Genomic DNA, 22,062 nt, shown 5'->3' with positions numbered 1-22,062 from the left:
TTCCCTACCGATGTTGATTATCTGGTCAGAGAATGCATTGAACTTCGAACCACTTGTTTCTAAGCCACAACTCTAACCACTGCGCCAGGGTGCTAAATTTGTATATCATCTAAAAAAAAGTTCTATAAGATCTTTATAAACTTTTGAAACAAATGGCCTATAGAAATTCTGTAGAAAGTCTATTAATTTCTATAAAAATTGCTATAAAATTTTTTTTTCATAGAAAAAAAAGAAGAAAAAAAGTTCTATAGAAACTTCTATAGAAATTAACAAAGATTCTATAAAAGTTCTATAGAACTCAATAGAATATAATAATATGCCATATGTTTTAAAAGTTTATAGAAATTCTACAGAACTTTTTTTCCTGGGATAAGCTTAGTCTTAAGGTGGTAGACCACTATTTAAAATCGAAAAAATCATTTTTTCAATTTTAAAGTTTTTAAGTAATATAATTATCGTAGATTACGAATTTCATATTAGTTTAATATAAAAATAAAGCTAACCCTATTAAAAATCAGTTTTTAATAATGCAGTTTAGGTATTTTCATAAATTTGTCCGTAGCAACAGATTGTTTATTCCGTTGCTATGTAGCTTAAAAGGAAGTTATCCCAGAAAATACCTTAAAATTAAGACAAAAAAACTTCATTTGTGGTGACTGCTACTCTAAAACTAGTTTTTGTTTATTATTAAATACTTTTGGTGCAGTGTGTTACATGGTTTTTAACGGATTTCTTCAGTAAATGTCTAATTACTTTACAACAACCACAACTTTCTTCAGCTTATTTTCTGTCTTCTATACTTTGGTTAAATAATAACTGAAATAAAGGGAAATAAAGATAAAAGAAATAAAATAAGGTATAGCAAGAAACGCAGACTCTTCAGAGGAAATCAACATAAATCATCAAAGTAGCTGAAAAAATCTATCTAATTTAGAAGAATTACAATTCAAATGTAGCTCTGCAAAAAAAATGAAGATATTGTCATCCTGTCAATTGTCACTTCTTATTTACTATAAACAAATTTTTAATTAAGTTGATAAGAGTTAAAATTGAAAATAAATCGCAAATCAAAAGAAAAACTTTTTTTTCCAAACTGAAATACTACTTTAATAATAGTATTGTTTATTAATATTATCACTTTTTTTGAACATATTTTATTTTAATTTTGCGTTAGTTTTACTCTACGACACGTTTATAATAAGATAATATTTGTCAATATTTTTTTTGTGTGTTTTTATATTTTTATTTGAAGTGTTTAATGTTTTTTTTTTGTTTAAATGTGTTTTTCTCAGTTCTTTAAAATTCACGACTTTGCGGTAATTATCTCTTGATTCTCTAAACCGATTTCCATAAAATTTTCAAGAGTTGTTCCTTTAGTTATTATGAATGTCCGCTACCACTTTTATTGCATCATGATAACTCGATAAAAAGATATTAAAGTTCAAATATGGTCAAAAATGCCCCTTTATTGTTTTCGAAGTGTTTTTTTTATTAAAAAAAAACTGTTTAATGTTTTTCTTGTGTTTTGGTACAGTTTTTTTTTCATTATATTAAAAACAAGTCTGAAAAATTTCAAGTTGATACCATACACAGTTTTTGAAATATTCACCGCAATGAAATAACCCTATTTTGGGGTTTTCGGAACCAAATTTCTTCAGCCATTTAATAATCAAAAAAAAAAAAAAAATTATCATTAAAATGTAAATTTTAATCAACTTATATAAAAATAATTTCTTAAATGTAATTTTTGAAGGATTTTTTTTTATTAGTGGTCTACCATCTTAAACAAAATCTTCAAAATTCTAATTAAAGTTGTCTTTGTTCAATTAAAAACGTAAATTTAATAACGCGCTTTTTTTGCATATTGTAGAGCGGGGCTAGTTGAGCAGTTTTTCTAAATCTGACAGATTTCATGAAAGGTCCGTCGGATTTACATAACTTTTTCACTATATGACAGATAATTTAACCTGCTAAAAATTTGTTAAGAAAAAAGTATACCTTTGGATTTTTTTAAAAAGATGCCTAAAGTTTGCGGAGCTGCTCATCCTGCCCCAGGGGGTAAGTTGAGAAATAGTGTGGTACAAAATATGCATGGTACGAAACTTGGGTGAATCATCAATAAAACTTTCACTAACAGTAAGCGTGTTCTTATAAGCAATACACGAGTTTATAATATCAGTTTCTTTCCGTAAATTATCACAAAATCGTTTAGTAAGATAAATATTTCGAACTTAAGCTATTGATAAATTTGGCTAGGAAAGATATTTAGCGTTAAAAAATTTTAAATCAAAGAATTCATAAAAGTAATATTAATATGTCATATTATGCTTCTCAAATTTTTTCTCAAATCTTCTCAAATTCAAGAAATGTTTACTTTTGTAAACAATTTTGTGATAATATGCGGAACGGAACTGACACTATAAATCAATGTATTAAAATATATAAACTTTTTATTTTATGCACTTTAATGACGTAATTATGAGAAGAGAAAAAAGTAAATAGTTAGAAAGCGTCATAAAATATAAAAACATTATTTTATACAATTATCTTAAACTTTGAAGCCCGATTTAAAAATTTACTAATTTTAAAAATAAATATATATAATTTATAAAAACAATCTTAAATTATTTTTAATCAAAGCTGTTTCTTTGTGTTCGAAAGTTCAGTTTTTAAAAGTTCAGCCGCACAACTTACCCCTAATAGACTAGGTGACACATTAGTTAGATTTTAAAAAGCGAGTAGTTTTAATCGAAAGTCCAACAAATTGTTAAAATATCAACACTTAAGTAATGTCAGATAAAAAAATTTATAAGCATCTAAGCAAAAAATAGCAAAAAAAATATTATTTACTTTTTTGGTAAAAAATAAAAAAAGTGCCGGCGGTGTATCTTACTCAACTGCCTTCCAACAAAATTTTGTTGCGCATTGTGTAAACATTCTAGTTCCAAAAATTTTATCCATTTGATGTTTTGTCATGTGATGCATAGCTTTTGAAATATTTTAATTACTCAACTTGCCCCTATGCTCAACTAGCCCGCTCTACCCTACGTTTTTTGAGAAAGGAACGAAATATTTACTTTTTTGTTGTCATGCAACATTATGCCTTTTATTAATAGCAAAAAGTTAAGAAAATATTCAAAGAATGATATAATTATTTAATGAAAAATTGAATAGGCAAATAAATTGATGTAAAATATTTAACTTAGTATTTCAAACTACTACAAATATTAAGTTTAAAGGAAACCGGAAAATATAGATTAAAGTATCTTCTCAAGTATTCTATAAACCAGTTGCCCACAAACCAGTTCCCCTTCATTGGAAATATATTCAGATATAAGAATTATATCAAATTTTCTGAGTCTTTGAAAGTTTAACCTACAAAGCCTGTTACCCTAAACAAGTTTTATTCCCACAGATTTCCATACAAGGATCTTATCTGCAAAAATGGACCATCTATAGGTATGTAATTTCTCTTGTACTGGATGAGTGAAACAGAACAAATTTTGGGGAACTCCTTTTTTTTTAAGCTAATAGTGAAATTAAAAGGTATGTAAATTAATCAAATAGGTAAGCGAACAACAACAACAACAACAACAACAACAACAACAACAACAACAACAACAACAACAACAAAAATTAAATACAAACATAAATAAATAAATAATAGCCAATAGCTTAAAAATTTATAAACAATAGGCTTCACACGAATAATTGGAAAATATTAAATAAATATAATATAAAGATTACGCTTCACACGAATAACGAAAAAATATTTAATATATCTGAAAGACCTAAACTATGATTTTATTTATTTTATTTTATTTTGTCATTAAAAAAAGAATACAATGCCGTTTTATATAAAGAAAATTTACATGACCGGGGCTAAAAGAAGACAATATTTGCCTGATCACTACACCCCGACATGCTTTCATCAGCAAGCGGGTATAATCATTAAAATGTAAACATAAAATTACTTTATACTATATAAAAATAAATACAAATTTTACAAGTATGTTTAGATCAGTAACTAATCTATAATCAAAAGAAAATCGTAAAAAAAAGATAATAAAAAAATAATAATAATAATAATAATAATTACACCTAAAAATTAGAAATAAGTTAATAGGAGAATTTTGGGAAAATTTAAATTAAAGTCCAGTTAATAAAATAGTTGTTAAAAAAGAAACAAAAATGCTAAAAATACTAAAAAAAAAAAGAATCTTAAAAAGATTTAATTCATTAACATCGTTAAGAAGTTTTTGCTCAAGTTTTTGTTTGAATAGAGAAAATAAAGAACAATTTTTCAGTTAGTTATTTAATAAAGTGTTCCATAAGTTAGGACCTCTGATGACAATAAAAAATTCAGAAACCGAATAGTGCATTTTAGGTTGCACATAATTGTGATTTGAAAATCTTGTAGGTTACTCGTGATTAATTTTATTGAAAAGTGTATTAAATATTATAGGAGTTACTTTATTATGAAGTTTGTACATAATTATAAGAACATGATAGAAGTTTAACTGAAAAACATTAAGCATGTGATGATTTTTAAATAGTTCTTTAGAATGTGTAAATCGACCTGCACCTGAAATAATTTTGACAGCGTGTTTTTGTCTACTAAGTTATTTTTTAACTTTACTTACATTAGAGCTGCACCATGCAATATTTGCATAGTTTATATAACAATGTAAGAGGGAGAAATATAAGATTTTTAAGCAGTTTTGGTTTAATAATTGCTTAGCTTTGTATAAAACGCCAACATTTTTTGAAACTTTATCTTCTAACGTTCTTATGTGTTGTCTCCATGTCAAATTCTAGTCAAATTATCACTTCTAAAAACTTTAATGATGACTCTCTAATTATTTTAGAGTTGCCAATATAAAGATCAGGAAGTTTTAATGGAGTATTTTCTTTATCGTGATGTCTATGAAAAAAAGTATAATTAGTTTTATTTAAATTTAAGGACAATTTGTTTGTCTTAAACCATTTTAGCATTGATTAATTTACCAAGATGCAATAAGAGCTAATTAAGGAGGGCAGTAAACTCTTAGAACATCTGTGGGGGAGTCTGATTTGATAATCAAATCTGATCAGTTTCATTTCCGGGAGGCCAAGGTAGAAGACACTTAGTTTTTTTATACCAGAAAGAGGATAGAAAAGTGCGTATTGCTACAGAGGTAGGCAAAAAAATTCAAAAACTCTATTGAAAGCACACAAGATTTGCGGCAAAGAATGAAGAATATGAAGATTACAGAAGTGGATAAAGAACAAAAGAAACTTGAACTGTTTCTATGAACCTAATACTAACTCTTCTGCAACGGAGTCAAAAGTTATTGCTTCCACGTATGAAAATGTTGTTGATAAATTGCTTTAAAACCCTGATTCTAAAATAAAAGTTAAGGTAAATAAAAAATTGTAATAAAAATGTTGATAAGTAAACTCTTACTGATAATCTAAATTTTTAGATTTTACTCTTAAAGCATTTAAGTTGTAAGTTGTTAATTAATTGCCCCTCATTTTGTGAAATTTTCTTAAAATATCCTCATGATTCACTTTAACAGTTAAAGTGAATCTTAAGGATATCTCCAGAAGCTCTAACAAAATATAATGGAATAGAAAATATGTAACGGAAATTTTAAAAGGAAAAAGCCTTGTCCCACATTTCGACAACAAACAGATAAAAAGATGAAAAATAATTTTGGTATTACTTTTCTATATAAAAAAAATTTTATTCGCGTTTTATCTCCTGATACTTATGACACAAAAGACCTAACCCTAACCCTGGCGTTTTATCTCCTGATACTTATGACACAAAAGACCTAACCCTAACCCTGGCGTTTTATCTCCTGATACTTATGACACAAAAGACAAACTTCATTATTAGTTCAAACGAAAAGTTCAAAGGTAAATAACCGAACCGATGTAATCTTAAATCTTCTTGACAATAAAACTGTTGATTTTCATATGATGTTTCCACTGTTTGCAAATACTCCAATATTTGCTGAAGCCGTTATCATTTTAAAAAATATTATTAACATTCCTTTGCTCTCATTTCTTTGCAGGTGACACATGTTAATACATTACTCATTTTATTGAGTTACACATTAGTTATTTTATTGAGTACATATTAGCCATTTTCTTGAGTTACACATTAGTCATTTTATTGAGTACACATTAGTCATTTTCTTGAGTTACACATTAGTCATTTTATAGAGTACACATTAGTCATTTTCTTGAGTTACACATTTTATTGAGCTATTAGTGAAAAAAAGGACCCAGCAGACGTAAAACTAAAGAAAACACGGACAAGTATTAAGGAGGAGCTGGACGTGGCCATCAGGTTTAATTGAAATAAGCGACATGGTAGATTATCCTTGTATAAAATTGCTCGGTAGGTCTCAGGATTCAAAAAAAGTGCACCAATCACAGAGACATTTTACAGGTAAATAAAAAGAAAAAATATAAGCTAGTTGTCTACTATTTATAAGGAGACCAGAATTTTATTTTTATCAACCTAGAGCCTGCATGATGGCAGGTACAGTTATAGAATATAATTATTAACTTTTTTTACTGACAAGCACATTTTGAAGTTTTTTTTATATACTTAATAATTATCTATTCTTAAGGTTTCTGACAGATTCTCATATAATTTAATAACATAATAAATTCAGATATAATTTTTGACCCTGAAGGTGACTAAGAAGTCTAGGTAATAAAAGTAACAACTCTTTAAAACAGTGATATTTTTTTGCTTCTATGCACCATGGGCCCTTTCTTAAAATCCTATATGGTGGAAAAGTGGCTTTAAATAATATGGGTGCCCATTGGTTTAAAATAAGGGATTAATACCCAGAAATTGAATAAGCCCTTCTTGTTAGCATGCCTGTCAGCACGCAAATTGCTTTATATTTAATAGTTCAATAATTTGTTATGCTGGTCTCTGCTGACAATAATGTTAACGTTGAGGTAAAAAAAAGATGTTTGAGAAGTCGAGTGTGAATTTGCTGAGCAGTCTCATATGAGAAAACAAAAGTTATCTGGTATTAGGAGGTCAACGGAGCTTATTAAACCAACAAAGCTTATTAAGCCAAAAGGTTTCCACAGCTGGATTTTGTTTATGATAGCTGAAATCTCATTGGAGATTTTAGGGATTGAAATCTGATTGGGGATTGGCTGTGAAGAATTAGACTAAATAAGATGCTAGTAAGACATTTGATATATTTTTAACTTATTTGAACCATTAAAAATAGGTAAAACTTGAGAGGTATTTTTTTTCACATACTCTAATAAACAGTTCTTAGATTAGATTAGACTTAAGTTTATTAGAACAGTGGCATATGTTCTAAAAGACACACAGGTCCATAAAATTTGAAGGACCCTGAAAACGTCCTCTGCATTTACATAATACATGTGCAAGATAAATTACAAAACATATATATTTATAACTATTATATATAATACAACAGTTATTTTGTTATTGAGTTTCAAAAATAATCATCATTTCATAAATATTTTATTCTTTAGTTTTAACTGTGTATATATATATATGTATATATATATATATATATATATATATATATATATATATATATATATATATATATATATATATATATATATATATATATAGGCGCGGGTGTAGCTTTTTAAAGAAGTTAGTCAAGATATGTTAGCGTTTCTAGATATAGAGAGGCGGGGGCAGGGGGAGGGAGCCCCCTTCAAGCGAGAAAACTACTAAGGGGTAACTTAAATTTGCCCCCTCGTTTGTCCAGGGGACAAGTTTAAAGGGTTCAAAAAATTTTAAAAGAAACCACTTCTTTGCAAACTCTTTAACGGACGCTAAAACGGACACGGACCATTGGACCTGCTCAATCTGCCAAGCTTTAGTCTCTCTCCCGTCGTCGTAATGTTGTCGCAAAAAAATCTCTTTTTCTTTTCTACAAATACTTTCATGATCACTGCTCAAAGGAGCTACTATCTCTAGTTCCATTAACTAAAACTCATTCTCGCTATTTAGCAAAGTCTAAAGCACTAATTATTTCAGACACCCTTTTTATGAATTGAAAAAAGAAGCATGGGTTACACTAATTTAGATCGATTGGAGGAAATTCAACATGCTAGTTAAAAACACTAACATAATATTTCAAATTTAATACACAGTATAATTAAGTTATGACAAAACACAACAAACAATGTTTATACTTTTAGCTACTTTCTTAGCTCAGTTTTTAATTGATCGTTAATACCTTAATTGTTAATACCGTTAATAATAATACGTTAATACCTTAAACGAAGCGGTACCTTGAAACAACTGTCTAATTTTACTTTAACTAGTCTCACAAGTTTAATCTGTTATATTTTGGTAACTTATAGATTTTATTTTGTCGAAAAAATTTTTTTCTAAAAATCAAACCAATCGGCTTAAAAAAAAGCGTATTAAAAAATTGTTACGAAGCAAAAACTAAAAGTGTGTCATGGTACCCCACTCTCCCCTACATTGTTTCCGAAATAATGCTAAAAATAATTAAAATCTAAATAGACACACAACATTATTACCATTTATATAACAAAAGTTATTATTATTAACATAAAAGATACAATATAGTAATAACATAATAATATACAATATAGTAGTAACACAATATAGTAATAACATGAATATTAATCGTAAACTTCGGTAAACAATGTAAACAAACTTGCGATGCGGCCGGTGAACAGTTATCACTTACCTTAACTGTATTGAAGTCATTTTTTCCCCTAAACTGCTGGCTAATGATCAATAAAGTAAACTTCAATTCATGAAAGTTTACAAAATTAAAACCATAATTTAACAGTTAAGCAAGGTAAACTAAAATAATGGCGCTGAGTAGAACGTTTTAAAAGGTAGAACTAAAAAATAGAAAAAAGATATATTTAATAAAATAAATATTTAAATTTGTATAAAACATAATGCTCTTAGTTAAAATATAAAAAATACAGTACATCAAAAAGTAAAATCATATATGTTTTTTAAATATAAAATCTGATAAAATCCTATTTACTGATTGAAGGTGTTAAGGTTACTAAAGAGAGAAAAAAAAAAAGTATATTTAGAATCAAAATTTTGAAATATTATTTTATATTAAAAGATCTAATTAAAATAATTTTACTTTCATAGTTTTAATTTGTTTTATTTCATGTGTTTTATAAAATAAGAAAAAATTCATTTTAAACTAAAAAAATATTTCAAAAAAGTAATACTAACATTTCACTTTTTTTTCAATCAAATTAATTTAATTAATTTAATTAATTCAATTATACTGATATGTTGGAAGAACAATTTGTAATTTTTATACTTATTCTTAGTCTTATATTTATTACATAATCAACCCCCTGTTCATTGCTTGTTTAAAACTGAGAAAGAACTAACCTCTGGAATTTTAACAACACACTTTGTTCAGAAAAAAGGTAACTGTATTGTATTTCAAAAAAAAAAAAAGATTTTGTTACTAATATGGCCCAGACACTATGTATTACATAAACTAATTATATATGGAGTTAAAAATTTAAAACAACTTAAAAAGCATTAAAAATAAAATATTAAAAGTTAACTTACAAATTAACAACTAAAAAAAACTTGTTAAAGAAAATGAATAATAAAGAAATAAAAAAAAAAAGGTTAACAATTTTTATCTGTAAAATTTAATCTACGATTTTTAAGTGCAAATAAGTCTATAACTTTTTCAATATTAGGTTCTATCTCTTGGTGAATATGCAATAAAGCAAGACTGTTCATTTCTTTCAGATGACATAGTACTTCGTGTGTAGTTTTTTAATCGTCTCATAGCTGAAAACGATCTTTCACACGCAGAAGAGCTTACAGGCAATGTTCCTAGAATGCGAAGACAAACTCTTAAATTTGCAAATTGATTGTTAGGAAGACTTTTTAAAGTACTTGAAATATTATCTGGTAAGCAAATTTTTTCTTGAACCCAAAAGCTTTCTCACAAATCAAGTTCTGCGCTTAAAGAAATTGCACATGGCAAATCTGTTGAATAAAAATTTACAAAAGATTGAAACTTAATTTTCCAGTCAATCTTCTCAGAAACATAAGACATCATTTTATGTGGAATAATAGTGTAGCCAAGAACTGTTCGAGTAATCACTAAAGATGCGATAAAATCAAAAGTTGTAATGAGTTTTAAAAAACAAGAAGCTTGTGAGGAAGTTTCTTTATTGCACTTTTTTTCTAAGTTCATACTCATTCCTTCAAGACAAAAAACAATAGGTACAAACAAACTTTCAAAATCATCCAACCCAGTTATGCGTTCAACCCATCTTGTGCGACAAACATCAATTAATTTTTTCTTTGTAGCAGAAGGACAATTTTTGGTGATAGCTGCTTCTAATAAATTTTGTCTTGACTCAGAAAAATTAAAAAAATAAGACAATTGTTTTACTTGCTCCATCATATTTCTGACTTCTTGAAGTTTGCACGAATTTGCTACACTAAGATTAAGACAATGACTAAAACAGTGTGTATAAACTGCTTTGTCATTGTGATCTTTAATTCTCTTTGCAAGACCTTTAATATGACCAGCAACAGATCCTGCACCATCATACCCCTGACCTCGACAATTGGAAATGTCAAGAGAAATAATCTTAAGACATGATAAAATAGTTATGCAAGGAGCTTCTCCTGATAAACCATATTCGCAATGCAAAAAACCCATAAATTCTTCTCTAACATCAAAAGAACTATCTATAAATCTAATAATCAAAGACATTTGTTCCTGATTGGAGCAATCAGATGCTTCATCAGCAATTATAAAAAAAAATTGATTTTCCTTTATATCAGAAATTAAAATATTCAGGATATATTTTCCACAACAATTTATTAATTCATTTTGTGACGAATTAGAAATATAAGATGCATTCTTTGCACAGCTGTTAAGATGATGCTCAAGAACTTTATCCCCACATCTGATGCTGTAGTTTAAAAGTTCAACAAAATTTCCTACTCCATTTACTAAAGAATATTTTCCGACAGTAGGGTGATGTTGGGAATCGTCACGATGACCTCTAAAGGCTATATTGAGACGGCCTAAGAAAATGATTGAGTCAACAATTGAATGCAATTTGTCCCAATTTAAAGCAACCTCCTTTTCATATTCTTTATTAAATAAAATATCAATATTTTGAATACTTCCATTCATTGTATTTAAAACTGCTGAAAATATGGTCCAGGTGTTATAATGAAGACTTTGTACAGCAAAGTGATGTTCATTAATCTTTCCCATGATAATGTCTTTTAAAAGCACTCACAGCATCTGGCCAGTGCTTTACAGGCTGAGAAAACAAGTTTTTACATCTACTAGATTTCGAAAAGTACTTAAACCCAAACAAAACACAACTCAAACAATATGCTCCATCTTCAGATGGTGAATAACTAAGCCATGAAAATTGCTTTAACCAGATAAGTTGGAAAGATCATCCATTTGTTTTTGGAAAACAATAACGCTCATCAGGCACAAAAACATTTCTAATCAAGTTTTTTAATTGCAAATCATTTAATGTAGATGCCTTTGTACAAGGCATGCAATATCATATTTACTAGGAAATTCACCTGACAACTTATTTGTTTTAGACTCTAGTTTTGAAATTTTGGCAGATAAAAACTTTTTTTTTTTAATTTTACAATCATTTTCATTTAAAGGTAGCAAAGTATTGGAAGAACACGATTTTGAATCTATAAAGGAATCAAAGACACTATTTATGTGAGAGGATGTTATAAATTTGTTGTTATTAAGTTCATATAAAAAAGATTTATCAGCAATGGTAGAAATAGGTGGTTCTTGATTGGTGTTGTATTTATCTGTAAACATAGTAATTGGTAATTGTTTAGTACAATTACTAACTTTTTTACAAAAATATTTACGCTTCAAGCACTTCTCATCTGGAACAAAAACTAGAGGTACATAATGATTGTGTTTATATGGAAGTGGAGGGTTTGATCCTTCAAAACAAAACAATAAATTCAGAACATCTGATGATGCAGATAAAATACGAGGTTCAATTTTAAGATTAAACATAAGTTTATATTTTAGGAAAGAACCAATTGTTCTGTAGTAACACTGAACTTGTTTAAAACACACAGTTAAAAGAGCAAGAACGCAAAGAAAATCAGACCATACAAATTCTTGACATATATGTAATGCTTCTTCCTTAACAAGATCATCTTTTAGTTTTCCTGAGTCTACAGAATGTGTGGACACTGACACTACTAACAAATTCTCTATTGATGAAAACTCATTTGGATACTTTAAGCACAAGCTGACAAACGATGGATGATTACTATAAAATGAGGAATTTAAATATAAATCAATTGCTGTCAGAATTCTTAAATCCATTACCAAACTATTATCACCACTCAGGCAAATAGAAAACGAACTAAATAGACAATTACCAGTAGATTCAGACCTGTAAACAAAATGAATAAAGCTTTTTAATACACAGTAAAAAAGATCCAACACCAAGCCCCAAACTTAATGTAAAATAAAATTTTATTCAAGAATTTATATGTTTGATAAAAAAAAGCAAATCAATTAGATCAAAGCAAAAGATAAATTATTTGGTTTGCTTATGCTAACTTTCTTAAAGCAATTAAGTCAAATTTATTATTATTATTATTATTGTTATTAACACTATTGTTATTATTTCTATTATTATTATTATTATTATTATTATTATTATTATTATTATTATTATTATTACTATTGTTGTAGTTGATATAAAGAATGAATTTTTACAATTATTTTTTCTTTTACTTTTTGAAATAAATAGAGAAATGCTTACTTCAACGCCATAGTTTTCCTTGAATTCTGTGGAATGTCACACTCGACAGAAATATTTCTCTTTATTGACTTTTGAACAGTCAATAAGTCATAAAGATCTGGTTTGTGAAGGAAATTAATCTTTAACGACAATTCGGAATAAGGTTGGTGCTTGTTTCCATACCGCAAAGTCAGGTGGTGTCTTAAAATCCGCAAAAGTCTATTCCGCATAATTATATTTTACATGAATAAATATTTTTTTTGATATAATTAAATTAATTAATAAATTTAGCCATGCTTTCTTGTTTGTTCTATGTAGCCGAAAGGATTATATTAACTTAAAGGATTAAGTAGAAAATAATAACTGCATAATGGACGAAATTTCTTTTTCATATGATAAGATATCGGGAGACGATAAGAGTTTAAGTTTGTTAGAAGATTCAAGTCTTATTAAAGGTAATTAGATAATTTTATAGTATTATATAATTTATGATATATATTATATAATTTTATGTATTTTGTGCATTTGTGATTTTTCCTAAATAAAAACTTTTATTTTTACTATTTTGAACTATTAAAGTCATTATTAGTATGATATTTTTAAAGGAAAAGGAACAATGGAAAGTTGAAAATCGTCACAGAAGATTTTGTCTTCGACCTAAAGGGATAAGTAAAAGTTGTATGTATTTAATATTTTACAAAACTCTTCACTAAACTTCAATTTTCACCAAGATATACAAAAAATGAATGTGTATATATTTTTTTCCTTGTGTTCCTTGAGCATGTTTAAATAATAAAATACTACATTTCAAACACTATATTTAAATAATAAGCTTTTATGAAATATTTTTGTAGTGAACATTAGGTCCACAAATTATTAGAAAATAAAGTTTTAGAAACAACTGTAGAAATTAGTTGTTTTAAATAAAAGAAAAATTAAACTTTATAGACTTTCATTCTTTAAAATAGGTTTTCCTATTTTTAAATATATATTGTTAAAGGCAACTATCAACTACCTTATATTTTTGTATAATGTTTTTTCTCATATTATAGATTGGTTTTTAAAATGCTTATTTATGATAATATTTGTGTCAACGTGTTGTTAATAACAGAATGAGACTGGAATTTAAATATAAGCTTGGAAAGAAGCTGCAAGTTGTCTTAACAATACATGTTTAACTGAGTTAGTAGATTTATTAATAGACTTGAAGCAAACAAAGAAAAATTTCTGAATGCTTTTTATAAATTCTATTTTATGTCTGCTTTATCTGGTAACTGCCCCACAGCTCACAATTATTAATTATTGGAGGAACTATAAAAATAAAATGAAGGAAAAACCAAGTATATAAAGTAATGTCAAATTCATTGGTAAGTTACTATATGTATGTTTGTGTTCTGTTTGAACCTCTGGCGTTGTTGGCTCATTCAAAAATTACTTTATGTTTATTTGTGTTTACCCGTAAGTTACTGTATGTTTGTTTGTGTTCTGTTTGAACATCTGGCTCAATGTTGACTCACTAGTAAGTTATTGTATGTATGTTTATGTTCTGTTTAAACCTTAAACGCAATATTGACTCACCCGTAAGTTACTGTACGTATGTTTGTGTCATGTGGAGACCTCTAACGTGATGTTGACTCACCTGTAAGTTACTATATGTTGGTTTGTGTTCTGTTTAAACCTCTGGTGCGATGTAACTTACCCGTAAGTTACTACATAATAGTTTGTGTCCTGTTTAAACCTCTGGCGCAATACTGACTTACGCGTAAGTTACTGTATTGTTGTTTGTGTTCTGTTTAAATCTCTGGCGCAATATTGACTCATTCATAAGTTACTATATGATTGTTTATATTCTGTTTATACTAACGACGTGGTGTTGACTCAGCTTTTAGTTACTTTATATTTGTTTGTGTTCTGTTTAAACTTCTGGTGCTACTATAATATCTACTTGTAATACACTTTTTAGATAAAATGCTATATATGGAGCTCTATTTCCTGATGGAGTAACACTTATGGAAGTAACTTGCACATTTTCATTTTCGAATACTATATTACTCTGTTTTAGAGTTGTTGCAATTTTACCATTTTGTCCATTATTACACACCTGTGTGTAATAATGGATAAAATAGTAAATATAAATAAAAATTTATATTATATTTTTTATATTTAAATTTTTGCAAATTTGTCCATTATTACACACACCTGTGTGGCCAAGACAGTTTTCCATAATGTTATTCGTTTTCAACTGAATACTTCAAGCATTTTTTTTGTGTCTTATGTTTGTGTTATAGCAGTGAAAAAACAGTTACAGTAAAAGGATGCGACTTTGCAAAATGATGAGTAAGGTGGTCTCAAGTTTTTTTTGATGGAACAAGAGATAGTAGCTCTCTTAACATCAAACATGATAGTATTTATAGAAAAGAATTAGATTTATAGTTTCCATTCAAGGTGAGTAGTAAAAGGTATTCAAAAATGAACGTAAACGAGTGAACTCAGTGTATCCATTTATCAATTAGCAGCAAACATCTGAGTTTTGCTTGGATTAAAATTCTCCAATCAAAATGAGCCCTAAATTGTCACATAAGAGAGATCACATTCAATATAGACTGTTTGCAAACCTTGCATAGTAATCTTCCTAGAAGAATACCATCTAAAGTTTATTATCATTTCCAAAAATTTCTTTTTTAACTTTTAATATGTTTAAAGTTTAGGCTTACTTTTTTATATTTTTCATTTTTAGAGTCCATTTTTATTACACTCCCTTTCTTTTATGTTCAATTTTATTAATGGAAATGAGAATGTGCAAGAAAAGACAGTTTGCTAATTGATAGTGTATTTTTCTGTCATATGCTTTCAATCATTCTGCATAAAAAAAAGCGTACATGTGAATAGGAAGAAACCTTGACGTGGTTCATGTGCTTTAAAACAAATACCTTCCAGACAGAAACTTTCTGAGAACTTGTTTGTGAGTTGTAGTATTTTTATACTGGTAGTATATAATCTTCTGGTTGTTGAAATTCTTGCTTTTAAGGGGTCTTTTTTTTTTTTTTTTTTTTTTTTTTCATTTAGATAACTTGGGATGCATTGAGGATTTAAGAGATAAATGTATAATTTTTATTAATTCTAAACACAAGCAGATGATTTAGAGTATTTAGAGTATTATTAAATAAAATGTAATGATCAGAATTTGAGTGAAGTTTGTTTCCAATATAGATAGTTTTAAATTGTACAATTATTTTTTATTAAATAATTCTTCAATTTTCTATTTGGTCGATCAACTTGAATGTTTTATATCTACAACAAATGGCTGTGTGAGATCTTATCGTAATCTAATCATAAAATTATTTTTGGGAAATAATCAGTATGAAGAATAAATGCTTAAAAAGATATTTAACAACGATAATGAACTTTAAAGAATTTTTAAAATACTATTTTTAAAATACTATAACTCCAGTTAATTTATATTAACGTATTATTTATGTAACGGTGCGTATGTAACTTTGAAGATATACATAAAATTGTATGTTTATTTTTTTAAGTTTATTTTTTTAAATTTATTTATATTTTATTAATTCATAATATATTTTATTAATTCATGCTTTTTTATAAGTTTTTTTTTACTTATTACTTTTGATTTACATGCAGCCGTTAAAAGTTTATATAATTAATCATTTTTATTACGCGGCATCAGCCTAAGAAATTAACTTCTTTTGATTAAACAGCCACAGCCTATGAAATTAACAATTTTGGCTTCAATCATTTATTTATGTATTTTTTAGTAACAATAATTTAATAGGAACTTATAAAAAGGAAATTATCATTTATATTGAACATGTATTTATTTTCCAACAGTTGGCTTATAAAATAGGGAGAGATTAAGCAACAAGCGCGGACAACATTTGACAACGGCGTTTGTCATGAACACGTCGTTTGACTAGAACCATTTAGCATGTTTCACAACACGCGTCTAATAACCGTTAACAACAATGACGGTTATATTCTGCTTGAAATTTGTAGGAGGTTTAGTTTTTTTAGGCTACGCTGAAGATTTAGCAGATGTTTATGAATTTTTACTTTTAATTGAGTCAAACGATTCCCATGAATCATATCCAAATTGCAAACATAACATAAATACTTGGTATAATGATGTACAATGTAAAGTTATTGTTTCAAGAAAAAAGACCTCGTCACCATTGATATTTTTGGCGTCTCGGAAAAAATTGTAAACGTACAGAAAACTACATGCTGTGGTCTAGAAAAACTTGTCACTTTGCTAAAACGACTTGCTTTTACAAGTAGATAATGGATATGGTATCTTTATTTGGATGAAAGCCTACAGAGATATGCCTTATTTTTAATACAGTAATTGATTTTATTTGTGAAACCTTTTTCTCATAGATGCTATAGTTTAGGGAATTGTTAGACTTCCAATTGATCAGTGTGTTGTTTATAATGGTCAAAAAACATGCCCCTCAAATACTATAGTTAAGAATGCAAAGTTAACCCCAGACCAACATATTTATAACAAGCAATATGCCGGGTAAATAAAAAAAGCAGTTGCTTTTACTAAGTAATTGGTCAGCTTTACGTAAAAAGAAAATATCAACAGTTTTCCTTAAATTTTTATTCACGTAAAGCTGAACAGTTACTCTAAAAACGCTGAGTAAAGACAACAGCATTTTTTTTTATTACCCGGCCTAATTAGTGAAGTTCTTGTTTCAGTTGAGTCGCTTGGACTTTGAGTTGATTAAAGTTATTGCTATTTCAGTTAAATGCAGATTCAGATAAGTTGATTGGACTTATTGCTAACTACTTTAAGTTTGTTGATTTTCAATAAACGCTAAAAGCTTAGCAACCGAACTGGACTTATTGCTAACTACTTTAAGTTTGTTGATTTTCAATAAACGCTAAAAGCTTAGCAACCGAACTTATCGGCTTTTGAAATATTTTGTCAGTTTTTTAAAGCAGCCAAAAATTACCTAAAGTATTAATTACACTATCATTTTTCTTAAAGACTTCTTGAATCTATTAAAAATCAAGGTATTGTTGGCACGTCTATATACGATAACTTTACTGGTGTGGTAGCATATGTGGATGATATCATACTTGTAAGCTCTACCCTCTCTGGTCTCAAAAAGCTGATAAAAACATGCGATATTTACAATAATTTAAATTGTATTAAAATAAATGCCGAAAAAACTGAATTCTTGATTTCAGGTAAAGCACAAATACAAACCAATACGATAACGATTTCTAGTAATAAAAAAAGTCTCCAGAATAAACTTAGACATCTGGGATTCACATGGGATACTAAACATTCAATGTTTGCTTCTTTCAGTTATGAAAATGTTGATGAAAAAAATCTCAAACTTCTGAGCTGTTTTTTTTTCTGGCTACGGGACTGCAAAAGCCAAAAACAAACTCTTATTCAATCTGGAATCCGGTTTACTCACCCAAGTTCTATTTCTTATATATTTATATATAAAGTGTTGGCAGTCCCTACCTTAACTTATGGTATGGAGCTGTGTGAAAATAATTCTGTTTTGATGAAAAAGCTAGATGTAATTGGAAGGAGTGCGCTAAAATTGTATTAAAATATTTCGAAACACAGTAAGAACTATAAAAATTCGCTATTCAAAATCCAGGAAATTTCAAAAAGTATGTAACAAATTAAATTAAACTTGTTCATTCGTCTTCTTAATAATAAAACAAATGCAGATATTTTCTTTTCACAGCTGAAACCTTCTTTATTTCAACATTCGTTTGTTGGCGATATTCAGGACCTATGCCATTTTCAGATGTTAAATTTTCAAAATTTTATTCAAAATAAAGAGGGTAAAAATAGCACTATGTAAAGGTGAAATTTCCTCCGAAGTTGAACAATTTTTGAAGTATGCAATAGAGTGCTGGAATGCAAAAGAACAAAGAGGAATTTTTCAACAAATTCTTGAGGAAAAAATTCTTAAGTGAAAATCACGAGAAATAACTTTCTTATTTTTCTTTTTACCTTGTAAATTACTAATATGTATATTACTATATTACATTGTAAATTAATTAATGAATTAAAATATGGTGTTAAATAAATGAAATAATAATAATAATTAAATACACTCTATAGGAACGAATTTTGATCCATGCAACAGCTGAGTTTTGTTTTAGGCTTTTGCAGTCCCGTAGGCAGAAAAAAAAACATCGGAGGTGCTTGAAGACTTTTTGGGTGGATCAATTTCATTGCCGCTTTTAAAATTGCACACACACACACACATATGTATATATATATATATATATATATATATATATATATATATATATATATATATATATATATATATATATATATATATATATATATATATATATATATATATTTGTATATATATAAAGAGCTAAATAAACTCCTTCATATAACCCTATCTGATACTAATGCTAAATTAAAAATGGTTTAGCAGCTTTCTATAAAACTTTCATTCGTTTTTATTTTGAAAAAAGTACTGATTTTTGGAGTAAAATGTCAAAATTTAGTTTTTGGACTCATTTTTTTGGACTCATTTGATATAACCATCTGTACTATTTTATTATTTGATAATATATAATATTTAAAAATTGCATTTATCACGGGTTTGAGACTTAGCAACGCCTTAGCAACAAAACAAAGACCCTTATATAACCCCTAAAGTCTTAAAATGGCTTCTTTTAAAACAAAGCTTTTAAAACAAATATTACCAAACTCAATTCCACTTTAGGTTAAAAAACTGATAATATCAGTTTATTAAGGCTTTCATTTTTATATTTACCTTTTATTACGATATGTATATGTCCCGATATGTAATTATTTTTTCCCGAAATGTAATTTTTTTTTTTAAAGATGTTTTTCTTTTTTGCAAACTTTACACTTATCTTCAAACTTTTTAATTTCACTCTTTTATATAATATTATAACTTGTTAAAATTTATTTTTCTCACAAAGAGTTTTGATGAAAAGACATTTTGTCTTCTACTTTCCCCAGTCAGATTGTAATTATATATATTTATTAGAACTTGAGAATAACATTGTAAAATGTTTGCATCATAACGAAATAAAACTAGCTAGCCCTTCCTGACAAATAGGTCAATTAAGATTAAATACTTTGAAAGGGATATTTAACAGCACTTATTTAAAAGTTTATTCTTTAAATCAACACACACAAAAAAAAATTATTCATTAAACATTCTCTTGTGTCAACAGCAAGTAAAAAAATACAACGATAAGGTAATAATACACTATCTTAATAAAGAATTATTACAAAAGTGAGGAAAACGATTAGGAAGCAAAAAAACAGTTAACAAGAAGAATTGCTTAAAATCTTTTATGAATCAAGAAAACACAAAAATGAAAGAGAACTCTAAATTGCTTATTTTTAAAGAGAAAAAAATGTATTCAAAGTTTTGCATGAAAAAACCAGTGCTGAAACGTCGAGAACTTATTTGAGCACCATATTAGTGTTTCAAGAAAATATAAAGAAACACTGAAACAATGAAACATTTTTTTTTTCAGATTCACTCTCAGCAAGACTGCAACCAACCACAACTAAGTGAGAAGTTACAAGAAAACAAAGAACTGAGTTAAAGAGCAAGAAAACGATTGACAGATGAATTGAAAAGTTGTAGGTTGTATGAGTCAGGATAACATGAAAATGGAAGAGAGTTCTAATAAAGTGAATAAGAGATTTGTAGAGGTAAAGAATGAAATCAGATTCAAGATCAGCTGCTTGTTTTAACCAATAAAAAAGAGAAGACTTTTTGTCAAGACATATAAAGTTATCGGCATTATCTACATTAATAGACATATAAAGTTATCTTATCTACATTAATAGTATTCCTGATTACCTTATATTAGATATAAGGTAATCAGGAATACTATTAATGTAGATAAGAAACAAACAGGACCACGGATAGATTCCTGAGGTACCCAGAAGTTACTAGAAAAGAAGAAGGTTACCCTTTGATGATGACTTTAATAAAGCGGTCAAAAAGGTTCAGAGGTATTAATAGGTGTTCTTGGTTAAAAGATAAAATCTGGTGGTAGGATAAAGAAGAGTGCTGTCAGTCTAGGATAACTTTAATGCTGAAAATGGAGAGAAAAGATTTTGATAACTTTTGTTAATGCACAATGCAAAGGTTTTGTAAATACTTGGAGCCAGAACTTTCTTACCTTTTTTACATAAGATATAGTAAAAGTAGTTGATTATTAAAGTTACCAAAACTTAAGTAATCAGCAGTAGAACCTTAAGACCGAAACAATATTGATCGTTAGAAAGTATGTTATTGAATTGCGTTATAAATGCATCAGATAAAAACTTTTTTCTTGTACCAACTTAAGCTTGACAAAAAATCTTATTCTTTATCAAAACGAGAAACCCAAACTTTTTTTTGCTTTAATAAAAAGAGATTTGGTGACAGAAATTCGTAAAATGATGTAACAAAAATGATTACTATTGGAAAGGCAGGCAACAATGGAAGCTTTTATTTCTTCTTGTTAGTTGCAAGCTGAGCCTCATTCTTCTCCATGGTTTTTACCTACTTGTGAAGCTGTTACATCTAATTGTAATCATTTTTTTAAAAAGAAAGATCTTTTTTAAAAGAATAATTTTCTTGTGAATAAGATTTTGAAAAAATGATTAAAAAACAAACGTATTTTATTATTACAAGAAATCAATGTAAAAAGGTGCAGTGTGATGCTTAGCTTCATTATTCTCAGTATGCAAAATCTTATTCATAATCTTATTATTATTATTCTCAGTATGCAAAATCTTGTATTTTATCTCAGAAGTTAGGTTCTAGAGACTTTTGGAAAAACTTCAACAGGGTGATTAACAAAAGTAAGTCTAATATTTTATTTCTAATTTGTAGGTCTGTTTTTAATACCTTTCCCTGGGATAAGGCAGAAGTATTTGTGAAAAAATTTTCTGCCTAATCTAATGGCCACACCTTTTTTTGTCATTCATAATAAACCGATTAACCCATTGTTATACATCCAAATAATTTGGGCTTCCATTGCTTAAGCCATTTCTAAGTAATCTCTACTACCTAATCTACTAATTTAAATAAAATTGTAAGGGTTGTGGTCTAGACAAAATTTCTGTCATACAAAATTTTTCTCCAAAAAAATAATCCTTTCTGAAATATTATTAAGTGCTTGACTTAATCTTGTTTTCCTGACTGCCGGAAAATGGCTTCTGTGGATCTACTTTTTACAAACCCTAGAGAACACTAG

General features: G+C 27.7%; 1 protein-coding gene across 1 annotated transcript; it reads right to left on the bottom strand.

Moving 5' to 3' along the window:
- Window positions 1-9,983: 9,983 nt before the first annotated feature.
- LOC136090513 (52 kDa repressor of the inhibitor of the protein kinase-like) lies at window positions 9,984-11,279 on the bottom strand. Its single transcript, XM_065817223.1, has one exon. It carries the CDS (start codon window positions 11,277-11,279, stop codon window positions 9,984-9,986), a length of 1,296 nt encoding a protein of 431 aa, XP_065673295.1.
- Between the last annotated feature and the right edge of the window lie 10,783 nt (window positions 11,280-22,062).

Source organism: Hydra vulgaris, chromosome 14 (genome assembly GCF_038396675.1).
Source record: "Hydra vulgaris chromosome 14, alternate assembly HydraT2T_AEP".
NCBI lineage: Eukaryota > Metazoa > Cnidaria > Hydrozoa > Anthoathecata > Hydridae > Hydra > Hydra vulgaris.
Note: the sequence above shows the minus strand (reverse complement) of the source record. Positions and strands in the feature narration are given on the sequence as shown.